Source organism: Juglans regia, chromosome 11 (assembly GCF_001411555.2).
Source record: "Juglans regia cultivar Chandler chromosome 11, Walnut 2.0, whole genome shotgun sequence".
In the NCBI taxonomy this organism is placed as follows: Eukaryota; Viridiplantae; Streptophyta; class Magnoliopsida; order Fagales; family Juglandaceae; genus Juglans; species Juglans regia.
The window spans coordinates 4320129-4347194 of NC_049911.1; the positions used below are offsets into that span (position 1 = coordinate 4320129).

General features: G+C 34.8%; 3 protein-coding genes and 1 pseudogene across 3 annotated transcripts; 3 read left to right on the forward strand and 1 right to left on the reverse strand.

The window, feature by feature from the left end:
• Positions 1-715: 715 nt before the first annotated feature.
• LOC108981839 (probable xyloglucan endotransglucosylase/hydrolase protein 6) lies at positions 716-2783 on the reverse strand. Its single transcript, XM_018953092.2, has 4 exons — positions 2023-2783; positions 1836-1936; positions 1551-1747; positions 716-1419 (listed from the first exon to the last, which is right to left on the reverse strand). The coding sequence occupies exons 1-4, from the start codon at positions 2207-2209 to the stop codon at positions 1029-1031; spliced, it is 876 nt and encodes a 291-aa protein (XP_018808637.2). The 5' UTR covers positions 2210-2783; the 3' UTR covers positions 716-1028.
• A 16098-nt stretch (positions 2784-18881) lies between these two features.
• Positions 18882-19949, forward strand: LOC109002579 (EPIDERMAL PATTERNING FACTOR-like protein 2). Its single transcript, XM_018980376.2, has 3 exons — positions 18882-19289; positions 19372-19400; positions 19504-19949. The coding sequence occupies exons 1-3, from the start codon at positions 19181-19183 to the stop codon at positions 19732-19734; spliced, it is 369 nt and encodes a 122-aa protein (XP_018835921.1). The 5' UTR covers positions 18882-19180; the 3' UTR covers positions 19735-19949.
• Positions 19950-22509: 2560 nt separating this feature from the next.
• LOC109002581 lies at positions 22510-23833 on the forward strand (annotated as a pseudogene).
• Positions 23834-24953: 1120 nt separating this feature from the next.
• On the forward strand, positions 24954-25941 carry LOC109002580 (non-functional pseudokinase ZED1-like). Its single transcript, XM_035695791.1, has 2 exons — positions 24954-25434; positions 25505-25941. The coding sequence occupies exons 1-2, from the start codon at positions 24954-24956 to the stop codon at positions 25939-25941; spliced, it is 918 nt and encodes a 305-aa protein (XP_035551684.1).
• The last annotated feature ends 1125 nt before the right edge of the window (positions 25942-27066 follow it).

Consider the following 27066-nt stretch of genomic DNA (forward strand, 5'->3'; position numbering starts at 1 on the left):
TATTATGTCTAATTACAAATAATATCTTTACAAATTTACTTAATTTGATGTGTCTAATTGCAAAAATATTTTTATTGCTAGACCATTTTGACATATCATGTCAAATCATATTGCTTTAAAAGCCTCTTGTTGATAATTATTTTTGTAAGTTTGTTATTACTCATATTTTGCTGGACCTCTAAGTGAGCCTGTCAAATTTTTCTTTAGGTAGAATAAATACAAACAAATTAATAAAATAAGAAAAATGTGAGTTATTGATGAACCCCATTCACCAAGGCTATAAATGGGGCAGGTATCTGTATATGATAATATATGGTCTTCTATGAATCATATTGACTACAACATGAGTCATGACAGTACGTATCATTAATCCTCACTCGTGCACCCATGCCAAAACCATGACCACCCTTGCTGCTGGGACCCTCTCTCAGTGCCCACTAGAGGCATATTTTCAATGCATATTGAAAGAGTTGCTGCACTTCATCATAGGTTTTAGCAGGTTTCTGACATATTTGATGAAGTATTATATATGCTTAAATTATAAATCATACCCAAAATTCTTAGAACTTTTTCGTTTTCACCCAAAACAATCAATTTGGATGTAACCACATCTTTTGCATGGGCATGGGCCCAGACCTTCTGCTTTTGGTTCATCAGTACTTGAAAGTAAGAAGACTTTTTCTTGGCTTAGCCTTTGAAAACATTGCACATAGAGTTGTGGAATATCCTCTTCACAATTATGCAGAAGCTTTATTGGCACATAAAATGCCTAACAAGTACAGACACAAATAGGCTATTATATAGCCCACATGCAGGAATTGACTTTTGCCCAATCCCAGAGCTTAGCCTTCATGGACATTTATACACAAGAATAATTCATATAACTCCCCCTTTACACCCCTCCTATATGCATGACTTTTATCACACAACGAACGTAGCGTACAAGAACATGTACGTACACAAAGTATATGGAATATGGTTCATCAGTTGGTGGATGCATGGACTTCCGGTTCGATTATTAAGCAAATTTAGATGCCGGCGAAACACTCCGGCGGGGTCACCGGGTACCTCGATTTGTCGGTACAGTAATCATAGATCATGTGGTTTATACGAACCCATCTATACTTCCTAAGTTCAAGGGCATTAAGTGCTTGATAAGTGGTTCCCTCCCACCAGTTTCTGGGGTTGGAGGCACAGGTAGTAGGTCCAGGCACAGGGCATCCCTCAATGTCAAAGTCCTTGTAATAAGCAAAGAAAGGCGCTTTGCTCCAATCAATCTTCTCCAGCCCACCTCTCGTAGCCCAGTCATCGGCTTCCCACAAAGTGGAATAGACCCCCATGGGCTGGAACTTTGGGAATGGAATTCCTTTAGCTTCATTGTTCTTGTACACCCTTATCGGCACATCGTCCACATAGAAGCTGCAGTGCCAACAACAACAGCAACATTAACAAACATCGATCAGATCACTGTTAGTACGTACAAGGATATGTGTCGGTCATGCTTATATATATATATATGTATGTATGTATGTATGAAACTGTTCACTTACACAATATGATGGTGGTTCCACAGTATTGTGTAAGTGTGGAAATCAGCAGCAGGATCGAACCAAAGGTTCACTCTTTGTTCCCTATCTCCCTTCCCATGAGCGTAGATATTGGTCTGGACAGTGTATGGTTGCCCAGTTCGATTCCCCAGGAACTCGAAGTCCAGCTCGTCACGAACTGAATCCGTGTTTGAATTCATCTATATGTATATATATATATATACCAGAAACTAAGGTCAGAAAAGTGATGTATAGCAAAAGCTAGCTCAAATTGGTAATCTAACATACATAAAAGGCAGTGACAGTTCCAGCAGAGTCTCCAGGAACCAGCTTAATCTTCATGCTGACACGCCCGAACAAGTACTGACTCTTGGAAGCAAACCCACATCCTGAAAAGTAACAATTTGTGTGTCATCTCTGTCTGAACACAATCCAAATTATAAACTTTTGGAAGTACTGTACTAAAGAGCTTTACCAGAATTTTGGTCCAGAATGAGTTGGATGGCCCTCCCTCCATCGATCTGCTTGATATGGTAATCAGCCCATGTGACTTTGAAATCTTGAAGAAAAGTGGTGGGTCGACCCATAACAGAGAGACCAAATGCAAGCACACAAAGTAAAAGAGAGGCAACAGCATGTATAAAGGAGGCATACATGGCCATGGTTGTGTTGAAAAGAACGAGAGAATTATTTCTAATATGATTCAGAAAAAGAGAAATTGGAGGTATATATATAGCAGTGATAGTAAGTAAGGAAAGAGAATCACGTTGTTAGGTGATTAAGACTGCTGCCTTCATATGGAAAGCTCTATTTCAGATTAGCTTTCCATACAGCTAATAGCAAGCCGTCATTAGGCCCTACTCGATCGGACTGTTTGTAGTTTCCTTCTCACCTCGATCTCCTTTCATCTGCTTTTCTTAATCTCATCTCATTCTTTACGTTGACACATTGAATTAGCTGTAATATTTTTCTAACTAAATACGATTCTGCCTAACTCATTCAATTATTCTCATGACAGTCTAAATAAATAAGGAACAATAAGATGGAAGATCATGGCATGAACAATGGCCTGTGTTTTACCCGCACCTAGCACCAAAGGGATAGGCCATCATCTCTGTTGCATTGCTTGCAGAGTTCTTTCAGACGAACTGGCCCTGGAGTTAAATCCATTCGTTCAATCAACTCGTGCTGCAATCTGTGGACAGCCAGGAGAGAAGTAGATTGATTCGAAGGGCCAATTTGGCAGATACGTCCACTTGAAGACTGATATGTGTGGGCCTCTCGTTTTACAGTCTGGGTTGAGGTTGAACTCATTAAGCCATCCATTTCAATCAATTAAAACAGGACTTTAAGATAAAGTTGTACCATACGATTCTTATGAGCAATTATTTGAACAGAAAAATCGTATTTACAAGTATTTAATACCAAAAATATGTTCTTTTCAGATAATTGCTACTATGGATCTTAATTGGAGTTTATAAGTAGAAGAAATTTTGAAAACTAAGGGAGTAAATTTTAAAAACTCTCGAAATAAGAACACAAAAATTTCCATTTTATCATAAAATGTCGTAACATTTAAGATTGGTATTTGTAAAGTAATTTTTAATTGATATTTATTATGGATTAGCTACTATTCATTCTCACGCTTCATATTTATAGTTTTTTTCATAAAGTGCTGGGATTTTTTCATAAAATATGATGATGTTTTTCATAGGATATAGAATATGAGATAGTGAATAATAACTGATAAAAAATTATTTTCATTTTAATTACATCACATGTTGTGATTGAATGAGAATACCACGTCATCTACCTAATAATTTTCCAAACTAAAGTGGGTATCAAGTTTGTTAACAAGTTCTATCAACCAGAAGTTTTCTCCCTATCAAACATTAGGCCTGCAATTCTAAGAGCTTAGGAGTTGGATTTTTTGTTTATTTTTTAAAATAAAATGGGATAATTACAATTTACATTATAAAATATGACCTATTTTGTAGGTTGTACCCAATGATAAGAAAATGAACAATATACGTACCTCATCAACTGCTTATATTTGTGTCGAGAAATGGATCCCGAACATTTTTTCTGAAACTTTTTTTTTTATTAAATGATTAAAAAAATATTTTTTTAATAATATTATGATTTTTTTTTAAAAAATATTTATGATGATTAAAAAAATATATAAAAAAATTAAAAATTAAAATATACTATTTGAGATATCTTCGACTCACTCATTTCGATGAATTTAACACTACTTTCGTGTCATCGATCAAGATGGGACATAAAGATGAAGAAAATTGGATGCAAAATCAAATTTTGATGAAATTTTTTCAATAAAAGAAATGTTATGCACGCATGGACTGAAAAAATTGTTGGACACATTTAACACATTTGTGGGTCAGTGATATTTATGGAAAATACGTGGCAATCTAAACACCAATCAAAAGGGATAATTACATTCATGACTATTTAATGTGAGAATTTTTTTAATTTTCTTGAGGAAAAATAGTTGTGACATGGGGGTATCCTCTGATATCTTGGTTGGTTTAATAGAGTGGTCAGGCATACATCACATAAAATTAAAAATAAAAAAAATGGAAAGTGGGACCGACCAAGGGGGGCCATTTGCTGACAGGGAAAGACTTTTTATAGAATTTGTGAGGCTAAAAGACAAATATATCACTTTACTATTATTATTTATTTAATTTTTTTTTTTTTTTTTTTGGCCTTTGTATGATTGAAAATTTGAGAATGGGATTGGAAAGAGGGTATGGTATGGTATGATATGATATGGGTGGACTATTAAGGATTGGTTTAGTTATATAAAATTAAATTTTTTTATTTTATTTAATTTTATATAATTTTTATAATTTTTATTTAAAATATAATAAATAATTTAATTTTTTTAATTTTAAAATAAAAATAATATTATAATAATATATTATTTAACTTTCAATAAAATATTTCATCTTATTTAAATTGGATGACGACAAACCAGAAGATGGATGACTGTGTTTTGAAAATTCTGGGCCCAATCTGATGTGTCTGTTTAGGATGATGACACTGCAGATTAGACGCAGTCAAGCCCAATTGGTTACCACACAAATTCTCGGTTAAAGGGTTTTTTTTTTTAATTATATTTGTAAGTCTTTAAATCACAATCTTTTTGTTATTTTTGTAAGGTTGTGTTAAATGATTAGAATTTATCTAATTTCTCATTTCGTCATTGCATATAGTTATAATTAGAGAAATTATATTCCCGATTTTTTTTTGGAGACTGCATGTGTAAGTCTTTTATTAAATGAAAAAAATATCATTTTGAAAATGATATTATTATAATTTTGAAAAAAATATAAAGATAAAATTAATTAGTCTTGCAATATAGTTCCCATTTGAGGACTGTACGTAACATTGATCTTAGAATTATTCTATTATCAAGTCAGTGTGTAGAGTATATTATTTATATAATTTTAATTGTAAGATTTAATTTGTAAGAATCAAAATTCAAAATTTATCTTTAAATCAGATTATATCATATAAATATTTTACTAGATATGTTTTATACACATATTTAATAATAGAAATTTTCTATTATGGAACTTGAAAATGAAATAAAAGAAGGAAAAAAGAAGTTAAATCAAGAAAAACTATGTTAATATGTTATTTCAGCTTTAACCCAACGAAGCATTTATATTGCTGATGTTTATTAAAACGGAATAGAAATAGAAATAAAAATAAAAAATAAAGAACAACAATGAACCATTGAATAAAATAAAAAAATTTTAAAAAAAATGGTCATTGTGGAGTAATGTAGCAATTGAATACGGTTTGAAGGACCACATCTGCCATTGCCAACCATCAAAATCAATTTTCATTTATTACGGGCAACCAATTTTGTTGACATTTGACGTGTACGTACGTACTTCATGCTCTTGTATAAATTAATAATTGGCTCAATATATAACGTATACGTACGTCTGACAAAGATTAGGGGATCGTCCTCCGTTCCTCTAGATTAAAGGAAAGAATAAATATAGATAGAAGTTATTATTGAGTGCATCTATTTTGCACACATGATGTGGCATTATATAAACCACACATCTCCCTAAGTGAGTGTTGAGAACAATCAATTAGAAGAAGCCACGCAGTAAATGCAAAATGTGCATTACTATAATGGCTTCTCTCTAGCATTACTCTATAGGAAATGACTTGCCTTAATAAACTTTATAAACTAAAGTTTTTAGAACCTTTGCTCGAGCCAAAATCAAAAGTTTTTAGAATGAATGAATAGTTTATCTAAGGGCACCCAAAATCTTTTAAAAAATAAAAATATACCCTAGTTTCTAATCATAATTTTATAAATAAATGACCACCCCAAAAAAATTATAATCTCATATGTTCTGTAAAATTTTATAAAATTCTAATATACTTACAAATGTCTCTCCAATTTTTTTTTTTTTTTCTATAGTCCCATAATTTTATATAATTTCTATATATTATTTATTTTCAAGAATGCAGTCTCGCCAAAATTAAATCAAAATTAAGTTTAAAATATGAATCACAATTTTTTTTTTGTTATACACTATTAGACTTCTTAATATGGAATCCAAAATAAAAATATAAAAAAAATCATTTAAAGTTAGTGATCTATATGAAAAATAGTTGAGAGATTTTATCCGCTAGACTTTGTTGAGCAAGAAAAAAATTATTTAAGGTCTCAATTATAATATTATATGCTTAATGTGACATGAAAATATCGAGAATTTACATGAAACTTAATAAATTAGCTTATATACTAGAATGAAAGATGACATTCTAAAAGACCACTTAATAGTTTCTATGAAATAAATAAATTCTAAATATTTCATTACAAGAATAATAATGAATATTATTTCATGAAACATTGTTGTCAAAAATTTGAAACATATATTAAGACGTTAATGTATTTTTAAAATTTTATTTTTACATATATATTGTAAGTTATCGAGATTTAATTTTATATATAATTATGTTTTTATAATTTTTAAATCTCAATATGTCACATACTAAAAATATGTGACCCCTAAAAAAAAATTACCGATCCGGCCATGTATAAAAGAGAATGTTAAGAATATAATATAAATAAATAAATATACTTCATCTCATTAGCGTAAATAAAACACTAAATAAAACATCAATAAAGAAAGAGAATGAAAGAAACTTTTGAAATAGACCCATTATTATGTTCTAAATTTCTGTGACCAAAGTCACCACATTTTCTGAGTCAAAGTTAAGTCAATCAAGCGGACGCCCGAATATATATATAACCTTTTCTGTGATCTCTTGCATGGACCACTAATAATGCATGCACAGGAAGAAAAGACTATCGATTCTGACGTTCGTAGGCAGGCAGCCAGTCCATTTTCAATTATTTTAAGGCTCTCTTTGGGTTGATAAACATTTAAATACAGTTAATATAAATATTTTTTAATTTTAAAATTTTAACTTTTTTATCTATTTATTATAATTTTTTTAAACTAACAAATAAAATACAAAAAATTGTGATTGCTAGGCCACCGAGAGGGGTTCCAAGAATTTCTATCGAGAAGTGTAAGATGAACTCTTTTTTTTTTTTTTTTTTGGTGCTTTTTTTAAACATTTTTAAATCACTTTAAATATTTTTTAAAAAACAAAAAAAAATACAAATTTATTTAAAAATACTTCTTTAATCATTAAATAAAAAAACAAAACCACTATTGGTCGCCTTTCTTGATAGCTTTCCTCGGTGGGATAAGCATTTTTCAAAAATAATTTAATATTTTTAAATTTTAAAATAAAAATTATATTATAAAAATAATATTTTAATTTAAAATTTTCAATCTCATACTTAAAAATCTTATAAAATATCTTAATTTAAATCATTTCATTATCATTCATAAATTATTTTATCTCAATATTCAAACGAGATCTAGTATTCGGATGCAAATAATCTATATGGGAGGGGCAGATTTTTCAAATACTTAATATTATGCCGATAACTAGGGTGGTTGGATTTGACTAATTAGCAAGAATGACGAGTTTTTGTTAAAATGAGTCTATTTTTATCATAAATAATTTATTATAAATGTTCATTTTTCTTATAATGTATTTTAATAAAAAATAACTGATAATAAATAAACAATTTTCTCATACACACAATTACACTTGGGATCTCAAATTAGGGTATTAGCTAGTTATCCTGATCAATGGTACATGCATATTGGATAACTAAGTTGGGTCCCTTCTCTTGGCCTTATCATTATACCAAACAAGGACAGCAGAACCTATCAATATACCGAATAAGGACAGCAGAACCCACATATATGAAATAATACACAGGCAATTTATGTACGTGGGGTTTTCGATCAGTGAGCTTAGCGGACATGAAAATTTCTATTTATCTTCTTTTTTATTATCACTTATTTAACATTTTTTGATACGTTATTAAATGATTAATTCATAAATAGAATATAAAGAATATCTTATAATCATTTAATTTCATATTATGAGATGGTGGCCGGAGGGTGCATGCATGATGATAGTAAAAGAAATATTGAACAATAGCGTTACTCTTGGCTTACGTTGATACACATGACAACTATATATATATATATATATATATATATATATATACATGCATACATCCTTATGTGGATAAGAAAGGCATGATCATATATCAACCATGCATTTGTTATATATAAAAGGACACAGCTCAACGTGTGCTATATACCCTCATGATATTTAATGTTGATGATGATGAATATGAAAGCTTATCGACCCAAATTATATTAGACAGCAGCAACTTAACATGTCATAACATAATGCCATTATTGTGATGTGCATATAAGAACCTCCTCATATAATTTGGATGCTTTGAACAATTTCGAATCCATTTTTAGGTTATGAAGGGCCGATCGATCTGATGTATTTAGCAGTACTTATATATGTTAAATCTATTGTTTTCTGAGGTAATTTTAATCCTTAATTTGTTATCATTAATCTAGACGGCAAGAAAAATGTATGCATCAATAATATTCAAGTTAATTAGCTAGATTGATCCTTATCGTGAAGAACTAATTAATTAGTTCATCTTCGGATGATTATAATGAGTTATTCCTCTCAGCTTGATCCTTCAAGTTATGAAACTAAAGAGAGTTCTTATTCCAATCTTGAATTTGATATAAAATCAAATCCAAATTTTGATACATGATCATCTAAATCTAAATAAAGAATTCAAAATTTAAAGATTTAGGCCTTATTTGATTATACAATTCAGATGAGATATTTTGTTAAAAGTTGAATAAAATAATATTATAATATAAAATTTTAATATTATTTTTATTTTAAAATTTTAAAAAATTGAATTATTTTTTATATTTTGTGTGTAAGTTTGAAAAAATTGTAATAATTATATGAGATGATATAAATGATTTGGTTTTATGTAACTAAATCGAAATCCTCGTCTCCAACCGCACTATTAATGAAAATGACTAAGGTATTATCAAATTGGCATTAAGCATGCTTTTGGTAAGAATTGTTCTATATGTTGGCCAAAAAACTGAGCATCAAATTAAGCCATGAGTCACTTTATCATGAATGGGAGCCCGAATCTCGATGAACAGATAACCAAAAAAAAAAAGGAACCGAGCTGTGCTGTTAGCATCAGGTTTGGTTTTTATAAACAATAAACAAAACATGATGGCCTGCTTCAGATATCGATAATTCAAATCGAATTTGAATCCTAAACAGACGTTGAAGCATCAATTGATTGGGACCTTCATGAACATGATCATCTTCCTTGGAGAGAGACAGACAGCTCTGTGGATAATCTTGATAATACCATCTGCAGTGGAAGGAAAATTCTTATATATGCCTTAATTAGGAACACCACGTATTTCATAAGCCCATAATTATCACACAAATGAGATAGAGGATGGAGAATCTTGTCAAATTTTTTCTGCAAGATGTCAGCCTTACCTCTTTGGAAATGACTAGGACATGAATATTCACTTTATTCTCTAGGCCTTAATATGCAAGTTCGCTCTCAGCAATTTTTTTTTTCTTTTTTAGCCAAGTTAATTTTATTAAACATAAAAAGTGATACATGAGGAGGAGGTGGGTTCTCCAACAATTGCCCCAAAACAATAGAAAATAGTGCTAAATATGGAGAGGGGATGAGGTTTATTTGAGACCAATATTTTGGTCCCTACCTCTGTCCTACAAAAGAACGCTGTCTTATATAAAAACGGAAAATTACGCTATCAACAATTTTATAATTTGGTTACTTATGAAATTGCTAATATTTTAGAAAAATCTAAGGCTCTATTGGAGAATGCATCACAACAGAAAATTAAAGAAAAGGAGAAGGCTGCAATCACATGACACACACGTTTGTAATTCTGTTATTTTGCTGAGTTGTATATGGAGGGCACTACTGTCTTTTTATAGCTAGAGTTAGTTAGCATATTCTCTCTGTTTTTGTATATAAGTGCGTACTGCTTCATTCCAGAAATAGAAAGGAATTACAGAAAACCTTTTCTCCATTTCGGCATCTGTTCTTCATCCTTGATCTTCCCTTCTATTTTCATTTGTTACATGGTATCAGTCTCCAATCGATCCAATGGCCAATGTAGAAGATGAAAATACTTCAAAATCCACCAATGATAACCTTTCCCCAAATAGATACCTCAATTTCTCAGACCCTTTCAACCCATTCAGAATTGAGAATGGTGATAATCCAGCTGCTGCCCTGGTTTCTGATCTTCTCACTGCTGATAATTATGTCAGCTGGTCACGAACCATTAGTCGTGCTCTTCGTGCCAAGAATAAACTAGGTTTCATCAATGGCACATTGCTTAAACCAACTACTCCTTCCGACCCCATTTTCGAAGCTTGGGAGAGATGCAATGACTTAGTTGTCTCATGGTTGCAGAATTCTGTAAGTTCTTCTGTGAAATCTAGCTTGGCTTTAGTTGATGATTCTAGAACCTTGTGGTTGGAACTTCAAGATCGATTTACTCAACAAAACGGTCCTCGCATTTTCCAACTCAAAAGAGATTTAGCTAGTCTATCACAAAATCAAAATACTGTTAATATCTATTTTGGTACTTTGAAAGGATTATGGGATGAACTTGCTGTTTATGATCCTATTCCTAACTGTGAATGTGGTAAACTCAAGGTTCTCCATGAAAGATATGACCGTGATTGTGTCATCCAATTTCTCATGGGCCTATCTGATTCCTACTCTCATACCCGAGACCAGATCATGCTGCTTGATCCATTACCTCCTCTTAACCGTGTCTTCTCAATGATTCAGCAACAAGAACGCCAACATCAAATCATTTCCCCTCCCAACCCCTCTGATTCCATAGCCATGCAAGCCAAACCCTTCTATCATTCATCCAAAACCCCTGCCAAATTCCATAACCAGAAAAACAATCGGCCTTATTGCTCCCATTGCAAAATCCCTGGCCATTCCTTTGATACTTGCTTTAAGGCAGGTAATGCTGATCCACCACAATGCACACATTGTCATATGACTGGTCATAGCATGGAAAAATGCTATAAATTAAATGGTTATCCCCCTGGCCATAAGCTCCACAGCAAAACCAAGCATGTTGCAGCAACTGTCACTCATTCTCGAGCACAGCCAGACAGTGACAATGATGAAGACTCAAATGACTCTATGGCTCTCACCAAGAGCCAATACCAGCAACTCATTTCCCTGCTGCATTCCAAGGACACCAGCTCAGCCATGGCTTCACTAACAGTAGCTCAACCTTCTGTTTCACCTTCAAATCACCAAGTCAGCTCTTCACGAGTTTCTGGTATGACCACTTGTCTCTCCACTCACACACAGCACCCTTCACAACCACACACTTCATCTTGGATACTTGACACAGGTGCAACAGATCACATGATCTGTTGCACCTCCCTCTTCACATCCATTACAACAACTACTTGTTATCAAGTCAAATTGCCAAATGGAGAAGCTGTCCCTGTAACCCATATTGGTGTAGTAAGACTTTCTGACCATTTGATTCTAAATAATGTCTTATGTGTTCCTTCTTTCCATTTTAACTTGTTGTCTGCCAAAAAACTTGCCCAAGACAATTGTTGTTGCCTAATCTTTATGTCCAATTCTTGTTTTCTCCAGGACTTAGCATCTTGGACAACGATTGGGATGGGTGAAGTTAGAGGCAGTCTTTATCATCTCCTCAGGTCCCAAGTGTCACCTTCAGCTCTAGTTGATGCTTTGCCTAAATTCATTCAACCATACTCTTCCCCATATGCATCTGCCACTCACATGACTCCAATTTCTGACTTATGGCACTATCGACTTGGCCATACTTCCTTCTCAAGATTATCTTTGATAACTGATCCTATTGTAAGAAACAGTTTCAAGTTCAATGATCATACACCTTGCTCAATTTGTCCTTTAGCAAAACAGCATCGTTTACCTTTTACTCAATCACAGCATTCATCTTCACATGTCTTCGATATTATTCACTGTGATATATGGGGTCCCCACTCCACCATTGCAAATGATGGATCTCGATATTTCCTCACCATACTTGATGATTATTCTCGGACAACTTGGGTTTACATGCTTAAAAATAAGTCAGACACAAGGTCTTGTATTATCTCATTTTGCAATTTAATTGAAACACAATTCCAAACTAAAGTGAAGGTCCTTAGAAGTGACAATGGAACCGAGTTCCAAATGAGAGAATTTTTCCAAAACAGAGGCATTATACACCAAAAGAGCTGTGTAGAGACTCCCCAACAAAATGGAAGAGTGGAAAGAAAACATCAACATATCATGAATGTTGCTCGAGCATTGAAAATTCAGTCCAATATCCCTATTCAATTCTGGACTGACTGTGTTCTCACAGCAGTTTACCTTATCAATCGAACTCCCACTCCCCTTTTGCAAAATCAGACCCCATATGAAATCCTTTTCAATAATCCACCAAAATACAACCATTTAAAAGTATTTGGTTGCCTTGCTCATGCCTCTACTTTGTCTCATGGGAGGAAAAAGTTTGATCCTCGAGGCAAAGCCTGTGTTTTCTTAGGTTATCCTTTTGATGTCAAAGCATACAAATTACTTGACCTTCAAACTGGACAAATTTTTTTGTCCCGAGATGTTCATTTCCATGAAACCACTTTTCCATTCCATCTCACTCAATCTCCTTCATCTCTTAGTTCCTTGCCTTCTCCACCTCCTATTCTTTCAAATTTACCACATTCCATACCAGTTTCCCTACCATCACTACCTCCAACACCTGTCAGCTCAAATACAGACAGCACTTCATCTCCAATTGTTTCTCCCTCCACAACATCCTCTTCCATTCCCACTCCACCTCCACTTCCTACCTTCTCTCCCCTTCCTCCTCGAAGGTCAACTAGAACTCGAAGTGCCCCTCAATACCTACAGGATTTTCATTACCAAAAGACTGCACTAACTGCACCTATTCCTGAGTTGAACAAGCAGCTACTGTCCTTCTCAGGTAAGCCTTTTTCTCTACACAACACTCTTTCATATCATGTTTTTTCACCACCACATCAAGCTTTCTCCACCACCATCTCATCACACATTGAACCCAAGACTTATAAACAAGCTCTTAGGGATCCTGGATGGTGCAAAGCAATGGATCTTGAGCTGGCTGCCTTGGAAGCAAACAATACTTGGCAACTCACTGATTTACCTCATGGGAAAATTCCCATCGATTGCAAGTATATTTACAAGATAAAGTACAATTCAGATGGAAGTGTTGAAAGGTTAAAGGCACGGCTAGTAGCTAAAGGCTACACTCAACTTGAAGGGGTTGATTATCAAGAGACATTCTCTCCTGTTGCAAAATTGGTCACCGTACGCTGTCTTCTTGCCATTGCATCAGTCAAAGGTTGGCATTTACATCAATTTGATGTAAATAATGCCTTCCTCCATGGGGATCTCAATGAAGACATTTACATGAACAAGCCTCCCGGTTATAACAAAGGATCTCCTCACCAAGTTTGCAAATTACTCAAGAGTTTATATGGCCTCAAGCAAGCATCGAGGCAATGGTACTCCAAGCTCTCAACTGTTTTAGTTAACTCAGGTTTTTCACAATCCAAGGCTGATTACAGTCTTTTCACTCGAGAGAAACATGGCATTTTTGTTGCCATCCTTGTGTATGTTGATGACATACTAGTGGCAAGTAATGATCTTGATTCTGTCCATGCATTAAAGTCCCTTTTACACAGCAACTTCAAGATTAAGGACCTAGGTAAATTAAGGTATTTTCTTGGTATTGAAATTGCAAGATCCTCCAAGGGAATTTATCTATGCCAACGAAAGTATACACTTGACATCCTAGCAGACTCAGGCAATCTCGGCAGCACCACAGCTAAAGTCCCCATGGAACAAAACCTTAAATTGACTCAAGCTACTGGAATACCACTCTGTGATCCAAGTATTTACAGACGCATGATTGGTCGTCTTTTATATCTCACCATATCTCGACCTGACATCAGCTTTAGTGTCCAAACTCTAAGTCAATTCATGGCCACTCCTACTGATGCTCATCTCTTGGCAGCACAGAAAATCCTTCGATACCTTAAAGCTGCTCCTGGTCAGGGACTGTTTCTACCTAGTTCTTCCTCATTTCAACTTGAGGCATACTGTGACTCTGACTGGGCCTCTTGCCCAGAAACAAGGAGATCTGTCAGTGGCTACTGCGTGTTCCTTGGCTCCTCTTTAATTTCTTGGAAGTCCAAGAAGCAAGCTGTTGTTTCCCGATCCTCGGCAGAAGCAGAATACCGTTCCATGGCAGCAACTTGTTCCGAATTAACATGGCTTAGGTTTATCTTGGCTGCCCTCCAAGTTCACCATCCACAAGCTGCCATGCTCCACTGTGATAATCAAGCCGCCATACATATTGCTGCAAATCCAATCTTCCATGAGCGCACTAAACATATCGAGCTCGACTGCCACCTAATTAGAGACAAAATTCAAGATGGCAGTGTATGCACTCGTTATGTCCCAAGCTTTGCTCAAGTTGCCGATACCATGACCAAAGCTCTATCATCTAAAGTACTCCAAAATCACTTATCCAAGATGGGAATCGTAAATCTTTACGCTCCATCTTGCGGGGGGGTATTGGAGAATGCATCACAACAGAAAATTAAAGAAAAGGAGAAGGCTGCAATCACATGACACACACGTTTGTAATTCTGTTATTTTGCTGAGTTGTATATGGAGGGCACTACTGTCTTTTTATAGCTAGAGTTAGTTAGCATATTCTCTCTGTTTTTGTATATAAGTGCGTACTGCTTCATTCCAGAAATAGAAAGGAATTACAGAAAACCTTTTCTCCATTTCGGCATCTGTTCTTCATCCTTGATCTTCCCTTCTATTTTCATTTGTTACAGGCTCCGTTTGGATTTTAAGAATATTTCAAATAATTTGAATTTATCTATAAATAATAAGGAGCTAAGATATTTGAGTGGATTTTGTATAAAACGTTCGGATCCCATTGAGATAGATTTGGATACATTCGAATGTTTGAAATAAGTTGAGATAAGTTTAATTTTTTATGGAAGTTGAAAAAGCAGTGAATCTCATTAATGATTAATTTGTTGTTCTAGTGATGAAATAATTGTTTTATTTATATGTTTAGTAATAAAACAAAAATATTATGAGGAAATTCCCCCCAATGCATTAAAAAATTAATTTTACACATTTTTTGTTCTCAAAATTTTAATTCAAAAATTTCAAAAATATTCAATATTATCAAATTCCCTAAGTTTATTTTTCCTCAAATTTGTTTAATTCAAAAATTACCAATTAAATTAGAAGATTTATTTTCGATATTTTCAAATGATTAATAATTCAAAAATTCGAAAATTATTGATAATTGGAGTACGACTTCAGATTGCATTATAAGAAAATTATTTATTTGTTACCAGTTAATTCCAGCGAAATGATTATTTGTAATTAAAATTATTTGCGAATAATTTTTTAGTTGTAATAAATTAGTCACAAAAATCTATTTTTTTTTTTTAGTGTCGATGGAGGTGGAACTTGTTTATACTGCTGGGGCAGTGCGCATCAATGATTTTTACTAACTCCTCTGCCATGCAATAATATCGAATTATTCAATTAAAAAACAATATAGAAACCTGATGAGTTGAAGTGAGAACATCTATATGAAGTGTTTTGTACATTTGGATGCTATGTAGAGCCTACTGTAGCAAAATATCTGAGATAGACTCAAATCACCTTAGCATCTAAATGCATTTTAAGTAAAATAAGAGAGAGGCCGGGCCGCCACCTCCTGAGGTGGCCCTAGGCGAGGGCCACTAGTGGATGACCTAAATATGACCAATCAGTAGTAGCCACGACAACCTCAATGACCTGTCTCCAACTAGGTCACCTATGTGGTAGTCAGATTGAGCCACCATAAGATTCTGAAGACCCCAATTTGTCTAGATGGAATGATCTAGCTAGGTTATTCAAAGCCATCCTTGCACAAACCCACATCTTATGAAATAAAATTTTTCTTGTCTTTTAGTACTTATTTATTTTTTATTTTTATTTTTTAAAAAAAAAACTAGTTTCTTAATTTTCTTGTTTTTAGTTTATTTTTCGTTTTTAATTTTTCAATTTCAAGCATTTTTTTTTAATTTTAGTTTTTTCACTTTGAAGTTTTTGTTGAGAAAAAATTAGTTGATTTTTCTTTTTAAAAAAATATTTTTAGTTTACCTTTCAACGTTCTACTTCTATTTTTTTTGGGTACTGCTAAGGCATCGATCGAGAGTCATTGACATTTTTAGCCATAGGATTAATGTGAATTGGACAAACACAGATCACTTTGAAATTAACATGATATATATCATATAATTCTTTTTTATTCTTCTTTACAAATATATATACCCTTCAGACCTGTTTGAATAATCTACTCTTTTTTTCTTTTTATTGCCCAATTTTCTTCTCAGTTTTCATTCGTAAGCGAGAGTTATAAATAAAATTGGATAATATATATCCTTTTATTTTTTTTTTCTCTCTTTTAAAAAAAAAATAGCTTTCCTTGTTCTTGGTATAAACTATTGTATATGGACCTCCGGCCCATATTTAATTAGGCTGCGTCGGGACTGTATATAAAAACCCTAAGCTTTTTTAGTTAGGTGTATCTCTGATGGGCCGCCCAAACTCCATGATTGTACTCTAATGGATTTTCGGCTTTGTTCGAAGTGAAAATTAGAGCAGTTTAGTTACTAATGAAAATCTATGAGGATGCTAAGTTAATTTTGACATCATCTGATTAGCAGATTTGATTAACGACATGGAAAGCCCCAGTTCCAGAAACAAATAATTCACCACAAAAAAAAACAAACATTTGTGACGGATTATTTGCAACTCGCTTTGTAGGGTTTATCTTATCACGATGAGATACGTGTCTTTGTCCATCCAATATTCCAGTTACAAGTAGACAAATCCAAACCATTCCCATGTATACTGTGAGTATGTGTGTCACTTATATATGTTTTCACCTTATAATTTTCATGTTATTCGGACATCCGTGTGTATGTCCGAGACCAATTAACACTGGGACAATCACGTGTTGTACTTTAGAACTCATCATAACTTGCCCAACAAAACTACAATACAGTACTTGAACATGTCCAAACTCAACTAATAAACTACCAATGGGGAATTCAACATCATGTGTCATTACATGATAAATAGGCTGTTTTAAGTGGATGGAGAGATTAACATATGTAATTAGGGGTGTAAACCGGTCGGTCTGGTCCGTTCGGTTCATCACCGGACCAGACCGGACCGGACCGGACACCCCATAGGGACCGGTAGTTATCGGTCTGGTCCGGTCCGATCGGTCCATTTGGTTCGGTTTTTTTTTTAAAAAAAAAAATCAATTAATAAAAAAAATTATTTAAAATACTAAATTAAATTAAGTGACTTGTTAATGTAGATTATGTAATAAACTCAATAAAAAAATATTTTATATAGTCAATGATAATAAATTAAATGAAAATTATATTATTAATTTATATAATTACTATATAATTAACTAATTGATATTATTTATAAACTTATATATTAGTATAACTATATTTAATATTAGACTATAGTTATATATTCGTATTAGTTATAAACTTAGTGATTTAATATAGCTATATAATATATTAGACATTATAATAGTATTAATATTATACTATTAGTATACTTATATATTAGTATTAGTTATAAACTTAGTGATTTAGTATAGCTATATAATATATTAGACTATATAATAGTATTAATATTATACTATTAGTATTAGTTATAATGAGCTATTTACAATTTTTTACATTTTGTAGATAAAGCAATAACTAATAAGCATAAATAATTTAATTATCCATGATTCCATACATCCATACATGCTTTATATTTACTTGCAAGTTGCAACTTAGGTCATAGTCTTAGACTCTCATAGATGTTGGTGGTCACACATTAGTTAATTATGAATTGATAGGTTAATTGATAATATATGATTAATATAATATTAATTTGTAATTATATATTTAAAATTTTATATTCTAAATAGGGATAGGTTAAATGAAAATTACATAATTTATTTTACAATTATTATATAAAATAATATATTTATATAAAAAAAAAAATTTTGTCGGTCCGGTCCGGTCCGAGAAATCTCCACCCCAGGACCGGACCGAAGACCGAAATTCTACAACTTTCTAGACCGAGACCAACCTTATACTTTTTCAATCCGGTCCAGTCGATTTTTCAAGTCCGGACCGGCCACCTTACACCCCTATATGTAATGGTAATGCATGTAATTTTGTTTCTTCTAACTTCGACATAGACATGATAATCTCCGTGAAATTATCGAATTGAGGGATCTATGCACCTCGGAATTAGTTAAAACTTTATTCTTAAATGACCAGTGCCAAAAAAAAAATCATTTATTTACTCTTCACAAGTATAGAGGGAAGACTACCAGAAATACCAAAAGATGTTGAGAAGTACTTACAAATAAATGAAAGCAGATATTGAAGAAAGCGAAAACCCAATATCCACAGCTGTCTATGCATGTCCGGTAGTGGCAACTTTGTCCCTTATACATATAAATCTTTGGCGTTTGTGGTATTTTGCTGTTTTGTTTGCTTCTTGTCTTTAATCTCATCTCCTTGCTGTGTCCTCGGTCTTGTTGGTTCTCTTTCCTCCATACAACATCATATAATTATAATTATATAAATATATCTGTTGGTCGTTTGGATTGGGACACATCAAACCGGATTGGGGTTCTGCAATTCCCATTTCGGGATGAGTTTCGTTTCTTTTTTCTCTAGGAATTCTGCATTTTCTGATATGTCCTTCCCCGTTCGATCACCTCAACAATCTCACTGAGAGAGATTGGTAGAGCTTTTGTTTTGTCATTTAACTTACTGGCATTTCTTACAGCGTACTTTTCACATTCATTGCTCTCTTATATCAGTAACAACCTGACTATTATTTACTCTTATCTCGTCTCTCTTCGTCCAACAGCATTTCCCCTTCATTTCATATAGAATTCTCTGCTCTCACCTCTCCAGCTAGCTCTCACGAAATGGGGTGTAATCACAATTTTATTTGCAGCCGTAGAGTTTGGTATTTTTGTATTTCGGCCTTCTTTCTCCTCATGATAAGCTCCACCCAGCTGAGACTCATTGCTGAAGGTAAATAAGTAACTGTTGAATTCGAAAAAGATGAACCATACTTGCAAATTGTAGGTAACATTTTTGTTTGTGTGTCATGCAGGCAGAACAATTTCCGAACCATTTTCCAAGGTGAGAACTTGGCACAAACTCTCTCTCTCTCAAAGAAACATATATATGGGTTGTGATGAAGGAAAATAACCCAAATACATATTGTTTTTGCTTCTTTAATTAGGCAATTTTTAGAGCTCGAATAGGATCAAGGCCTCCAAGGTGCGAGAGTAGGTGCAGCTCATGTGCGCATTGTGAAGCCATTCAAGTCCCTGCAAATCCGCAAGTGAAGAATGGGAACAGAGACTTTTCCAGGGTCTCAAATGCTGCTGCATATGCAAGAGGCGATGACAGTTCCAACTACAAGCCCATGAGTTGGAAATGCAAATGTGGGAATCTCATCTTCAACCCATAATCAAACCAACTGCATTAGAGTTTTTTTTCAGGTGATCAAAGAAGAAAAATACCTATTTGTGAGCCCTGTAAATTATAATGATTCTAATTATAGTACTGCTGTTTCTCTTTTTTAAGTACTTTTAGAAACTTTTTACCTGTGGTTCCATAAATACTGATCTATATATGAATCTATTGTAATCGGTATATCTTATCAAGAGAATCCCCATTGCTTGATTTTAGAGCCAACAGCCACAAGGTAATTAGATGAAATGAAACAAATATAAATGATTAGAAGCACACTTGTTGAGGCGATCTCAAGAAGAGCCCAAAAATCCAAGTCCAAAGGAGATCACAAGCAATGGCATGCAGTACTTGGCGTATTTGTGTGCCTTTACCAGTTACCACACGCAACCGTCCCGTCTTCTCATATATATATATATATAGCGTCCTTAATTCCGTACTTCTTTAAACGTAAAGAAATTAAAAAGGACAACCTTAAAGGCAACTTTTCTTAAAAAAAAAAAAAAAACAAAACAAAACAAGAAGAAGAAGATATTTATAAGGTCACATACAGTTATTCATCCTCGGGAGGCTTTAGACTTCAGATTTCAGAGGATTCCATGAGTTTCACGTAGCAGGAAGTGAAAAGACAGAAGAGGAGATCAGAGATTCAGAATCGTTATCGTTGAAGAGATCATAGTCTCAAGGACATGACAGTTGATGGAATATTTCATGGTCGATTTTCCAATCTGTTCCATCTTTTTCCTTCTTGTTTCTATGAATTCCTATCATCCATCCATCTTTCTTCCAGACATGACTATTGCAAGAGACTTTAGTCCATAACATTGCAAAGTACGAATTTTGCATACACTTAAATCAATTACAGTTGGTGCTGCGCAAGACTCAAGTTGCCCATCCCGAATGACAACACAACAACCAAATTACCAGAGTTGAGAATGACGGCAAAAGAAGGGGTTTTTCAAGGCCATGGTGTGAATTCCATTTCAATATATTTCAAACTTATTATCCATGAAATCGCTATTTTTTAAACTTTTTATAAAAAGTTAATTATATCTCTCTATTTTATACATTTAAATACATCTTAATCTTAATAAAATTTACAAAATATTACTATTTACATATCAATTCAGATAATCTAAGATCATCTCAGTATGTAAATGCAGCCTATTACAAAGAAAACAGTAACCAGGGCGGCCACTTGGTGTTTTATACCTTCTCATTTGGTTCATCTCAGTCCGAATCATATACCTTCTCTATTTTATAAAATATTATTTAATTTAAAATAAGGTTGTAAAAAAATTGTATTTTTATAATTTTCGAGTCTCTCAAGTTTTTTTTTTTTTTTTGTAATTCCTTTCTGTTTTAACACGAATTTTGGAGATGTGCCGACAAATAAAGTCTCTGGAGCTGCTAGCATTTATTATATATAAGATTTTTTCATCTACCTACCAAAAAAAATTTAAGTAATTTTTTATGATTAATTTAAGAAAATATTTATATTCTATATATTGATATGATTGAGATAATAAATAGTAATATTACATGTAGCCACCACCTGATTGATGTGCCGTGGCTATTACATCAAGAAAGATGCAAATAATAGACATAATAAATTCGATATTAGATGACTAATTAATTGAAGGCCGATCGAGCCTGTGACGAGGTTGCATGCCGCTTGCATAATCGTTGTGGGGGAAAGAACATTAGAGTACAACAGGTGCAACAGTCACGTGTGGTCTTGAACAGTGAACACACTCGCCATGTCCTCAACTCCAAGATTGAAGAGAATTTGGATGCAAAAGGTCGAGAGAGACAACTGAAAAGCTGGGGACCAGACTGAAAGAAAGAAACAGATTCAGATTCCCCATATTCTTTTTCTCAAGTTGCTCCCATCCCTTGAACATGATGGACAACTTGGACTAATGCAACATCCAACGTACCAAAAGCAACAACTCATGCCCTCTGCAATTCCCATTCCCGTTTGATGTATATGGGGCATGGGGGGGCGGATTCACAGGTGCTGTGGTAATCAGACAACCGTGAAACAGCCTCGAGGTCAGGGCATTTTCTTGGACCCTCTGCCCTTGATTACATTTCTAACAGATTTGCAGAAACTAGGCATGATGCTCGGACAATAACACTTAAAGGGTGTTAGGCCTCGGCCCGTGCACCACTGTGCTAGCTAGTTGATTTCTCTGAATTCTTTGCAGTGGGTTCTTTCGTGCAACGACCTAGGCCTTAATTCGAGTGTTGGACTGGACTCTTAAGTCAAAACCATACTTCCCCTCGAGCACCGGCCTGCATGGGCAATAGAAAACCATGAAATTCCTCCTTTCTGTAATTTTTAATGTTATTTTCTGCAAGCAATTCATGAAAACCAGCTGGGGCTCCTGTCGTTTTCTGGAAATGTAAAGCCCTTTCTTTTTGCCCTTCGTCACAAAATATAGGACCATTTGGGCTTCTTTGTTGCCGAAAACAAAACGATCAGCACTTTTGTGTTAGCTTAGTGCTTATATGTGTCACATTGAAGGTGGAGACGTAAGCTTTTCACAAAGAATGTGTGGCGGAGTGGCTTGCAGTTGACCTGGAAAGCAATTTCTTTAGAATATCAAATAAAGGCTAGCTAACAGTTGGGACGATGGGGAAGGTTCCCGGGTGCTAGAATATTACCATACTTAGAAAATATTCATAATATTCTAATATAATATTCTAACACCGGGGAGTTTCGACAAAATGTACCTCTAATTACGTTGACAGCAGGGGAAAGGGAGATTAGAAGGTTGGGCAATGATAAATTCCTGGATAGTGAAGAGATCGATCATTTGTTAAACTAGGCTGGAAAAGACGAAAGAGAGAGAGGCATGCTAATGGAGAAGCTGGTGACTTATTGCAGAGATCTTTTGAATGGTCGAAAAACGAGAAAGAAAGCTTTTCTAGAGAATGGAAGCATGGTATTGGAGAAGCTGGTTGCCACTTGTAATGGCAGGCCTATTCTCATACGTAACTTCTCCATTGAAGAGATTGCGTTGGCAACTAATAACTACGATCCTGGCCGTGCTCTGCATACAGGATGTGCTTCATGGTACATGGGTTCTCTTGAAGGTCGAGAGATTTCTGTGAAGAAGAGTGCTACACGGGATGAAGCCCTCACTATATGACGACTATTTCTGAAAAGATGAGGGCGCACAAGAATGTTTTAAAGCTAATAGGTTGCTGTCGAGACTCCAGTTCCTCTTTTTTGGTATTCGAATCAACTCCGAATGAAACTCTTCTTGATCGAAGTTATGCCTACGATTTTGGCGGAACTCCACGACAACGACAACCCATAGAGTGGCGAAGCAAGTTAAACATTGCGAGAGAAATTGCTCATGCAATCGCATATCTTCATCATGCGTTTTCCAAACCTATCATCCATAGAGATATATGCACTGGAAATATCTTCTTGGACCAACATGATATTCTCAAACTATTTGTCTTTTCACTTTCCATACCAATCCCAGAGAATGAGACTCAAGTACCGGCCGGTCTTGATGGGACTTTTGGATATACTTGCCCCCGCCATTTAGCTACAGGTTGGATAACGGAGAAAGCTGATGTCTATAGTTTCGGTGTGCTTCTATTAGAGCTCTTATCTGGGTTGAGATCTAGTGAACTTCGAGTAAAAGCTATGGTTGAAGATGACCTCCAGGCAAAAGGACCTTCTTTTGAGCAGCAATTGCAAGCTGAATGGGAACTTGTAAAAGATTACATAAGAAAACATGATATAGATGAGATTGTGGATCCAGAAATCCTGGCAGAAGCAGAAGGAGCTTGTGTTAAGCGGCAATTACAAGCTGTATTGGACCTTGCTGTAACATGCATGGAGCACAATCCAGAGCTAAGGCCAACTATGGTTGATGTTTCAAAGAAACTAAGATGGATTGGGAGATCCGTATCATAATACTATTTTCTCACTTCATCCATCCGAGTTCCTCTACATAATCATCAATTGTCCAATATGGATCAATTTATTGCTTTTCCAAGTCACTTGTATAAGTATCAGATGGTTTTCGTACCAGAGGAGAGCTTTTTAGCAATAATCCTTTTTATTTTACCCGTATCATTTCTTCATGAGGATTGCAAAGTTCCATTTGGTTTTTCGGTTGGGAAATTTTGTATATATAAAAGCTTCATGAAAGTTTGTCTTGTTTTTCCCCCACCAAGCTCTCATTTTCTGTGAGGATGTCAGAATCGGGTTCCAATCCTAGGACCTGGGCGTTTTTATTTCTTTTGTCTCATCTCCTGCATACTAAAACAGGCTGATCATCAATCAATCTAAACAGAGTGTTAGCAGAATTTACATATTGGGAAGCAAATTCTGGACTGAGTTTTGCCGTTTAATTTGAGCTGACCCATCAAAGATTAGAAGCTTATTCCGTAGTTTCACATGTATGACATCCAGAGACTGTAGAGCATATTGCAGACGATGGACATACGTATTAAATAGAAGGAATTAGTGTCGAAAGTTATTAAGCTTTTGCTTTTGTTTATAAAAAGTCGGACTTGTTCAATGGCTTTAGTCGTATTGATGCCCTTTAGTGGCACATAGGTATGGTGTTCAAGAAAGCCTTTTTTAAGCTTTATCATGGAAATGAGCAAGCGGACTGTAATTCTATAATGATAAGTTTTAGAGGAACCTTCAAACACGTTTGCGCGAAGAGGGTAGGAAATCAGACTTCCTCCCCGTAATTCTATAATGTTATTTGCTGTAAGCAATTTAGAACCAGCCGGGGCTAGCCATGCTGTTTGTTCCATTGGGGTTTCTTTGGTCAAAAACAGAAAAGATGGGCACTTTGTCTTAGTTCTGTGCTTATATCACGTTGACTTGACTGTGGAGACAACAAGCTTTTGTCACTTAACGTGTGTCCCAGTGAATTGTAGTTGACTTTAGGAGGCAATTCTCTAGAAAGTCCAATAAACAAAGACTAGCTAACAGATAGCAACGATGAGGAAGGCTCCGTCAAGCTTCGACGAAACTTCCCTCTACTCAAGCTTCTTCGACAAAACGTTGGGCAACGCTCAATTACTGCAGAGTGGAGAGAGATCATTTGTTAAAATTGACTGGAAAAGGCAAAAGGGAGAGAAGCATGCTAGTGGAAAAGCTAGTGACCTTTTGTAGAGAGAATCTGAATGGCCGGAAAGGGAAAGAGAAAGAGAAAGAGAGAGCGTATCTAGAGAATGGAAGCAGGGTATTGGAGACGCTGGTTGCCGATTGTAATGGCAGGCCTATTCCTATACGTAGCTTGTCCATTGAAGAGATTACGTTGGCCACTGATAACAAAAATTATGGTCCTGCTCTGCAATGGGATACATGGCATATGGGTTCTCTTAGGTCGAGAGATTTCTGTAAAGAAGTATGCTAAACAGAACCAAGTCCTCACTGATATGGCTATTTCTGCAAAGATGAGGGCGCACAAGAATGTTTTAATGCTAATAGGTTGCTGCCTCGAGACTCCAATTCCTCTTTTAGTATTCGAATCGACTCAGAATGGAACTCTTGCTGATCGGATTTATGCCTATGATTATGTCGGAACTCCACTACAACGACAACCCATCGGGTGGCAGAGCAGGTTAAACATTGTGAGGGATATTGCTCATGCAGTCGCATATCTTCATCATGAGTTTTCCAAACCCATCATCCATAGAGACATAAACCTTCGCAATTATCATCTTCGACCAACATGATATTCCCAAACTATCTGGATTTTCACTTTCCATACCAATCCCAGAGAATGAAACTCGAGTACAGGCCGTTCTCTATGGGACTAATGGATACACTTGCCCCAGCCATTTAGCTACAGCGTGGTTAACGGAGAAAGCTGATGTATATAGTTTCGGTATGCTTCTGTTAGAGCTCATAACTGGGCAGATATCTAGTCAACTTTATATAAACGCTGGAGTTACAGATGTCCTCATGGCAGAAGAAGCTTCTTTTGAGCAGCAAGTGCCAGCTGAATGGGACAATGCAAACGAGTGCATAAGAAAATGTGATATAATTGTGGATCCAGCAATCCTGGCAGAAGGTGGAGGAGCTTGTGTTGAGCGGCAATTACAAGCTGTATTTGAACTTGCTTTCACATGCATGGAGTACAATCCGGAGCTAAGGCCGAGTATGATTGATGTTTCTAAGAAACTAAGATGGATTGGGAGATCATCCTTATCATAATACTATTTTCTTCACTTCATCCAACCAAGTTCCTCTGTAATCATCAATAGTCAAATATGGGTCAATTTATTGCTTTTACTAGTCACTTGTGCAATTTATCAATAATCCTTTCTTCACCATTTTGAGTTCTTCTCGAGGATTGCAAAGTTCTATTCTGATAAGTGAATGTCAAAGCATCTTTTTTACCTGTTGGGAGCATAAAATATGCAACCTTACTCTCTGAGAAGCAAGCCTTAGCCAGCTACGCACATAAGTAATTGATTGTGTTTAGATTGTATGTATGACTGGCAACGCCAAGAACCATCGACGGCTATGGGCAATGACCGCCATCGGCCTTGGTTGAGATTAGGTTTGGATACACAAAACATTTTATCTTATTTCATCATTACAACTTTTTCAAATTTTCATATAAAAATATAATAAGCAATTCAATTTTTTCAAATTCTAAAATAAAAATAATACTAAAAAATTATATTCTAATAATATTTTATTCAACTTTCAACAAAACATCTGATCTGATCTGTACTGTCTAGCCAAACCCACCATAAATCCTAGACATATGAGCAATTTATTGGATTGGCCCATTTCTCTATGTAGAAGAACGTTCTATATCCAACGTTGGAAATACATACTCTGTGCGCTAAAACAGATTTTCCTTCAACACATTCTGTGTTATAAATACTTTCATCCCCGAAATAAAAACTGGTATTGATGCTTCACAATGAAGAATCATAGTGCTAAAAGAACATATTCTGTGCATCAAAATGGATTTTTCCTTAGCACATAAAGCTACTTGTGACAACATATTTTAGAATATCACTTGCACCTTCCCAATATATCTTTTCACTCATGTCAGCTTGTGGACAACGCTAAAGCCAAAGTTTCGTGAAATTTCCCTCTACTACCGCAACTGTTAGATTTTTTTTTTTTTATAAAATTAAACTTATCTCAACGCGAAAAGCTCTGCAAGGCTAACAAATAAATAAGGAAGGCTCTGGACACTTTCGTGGACGCCAGAGTAGTCTGCAAAGGGCATTAAGGTTGGGCCACATTCGATCTCGGCGGAGTGGGGAGCGGAAAAAAAAACAAAGAAAATATGTTAAACAATGTTCATGGAGAGAGAGA

Bases quoted from the DNA above. Each gene is read 5' to 3' on its own strand.
- LOC108981839 (XM_018953092.2), bottom strand. From the start codon at position 2,209: ATGGCCATGTATGCCTCCTTTATACATGCTGTTGCCTCTCTTTTACTT. The intron at 1,937-2,022 runs GTAAAGCTCTTT...GTTACTTTTCAG, and splicing joins CATTCTGGACCAAAATTCTG to GATGTGGGTTTGCTTCCAAG. The intron at 1,748-1,835 runs GTATGTTAGATT...ATATACATATAG, and splicing joins GAACTGTCACTGCCTTTTAT to ATGAATTCAAACACGGATTC.
- LOC109002579 (XM_018980376.2), top strand. From the start codon at position 19,181: ATGGGGTGTAATCACAATTTTATTTGCAGCCGTAGAGTTTGGTATTTT. The intron at 19,290-19,371 runs GTAAATAAGTAA...TGTGTCATGCAG, and splicing joins GCTGAGACTCATTGCTGAAG to GCAGAACAATTTCCGAACCA. The intron at 19,401-19,503 runs GTGAGAACTTGG...TTCTTTAATTAG, and splicing joins TTTCCGAACCATTTTCCAAG to GCAATTTTTAGAGCTCGAAT.
- LOC109002580 (XM_035695791.1), top strand. From the start codon at position 24,954: ATGGAAGCAGGGTATTGGAGACGCTGGTTGCCGATTGTAATGGCAGGC. The intron at 25,435-25,504 runs GCAATTATCATC...TACCAATCCCAG, and splicing joins CCATAGAGACATAAACCTTC to AGAATGAAACTCGAGTACAG.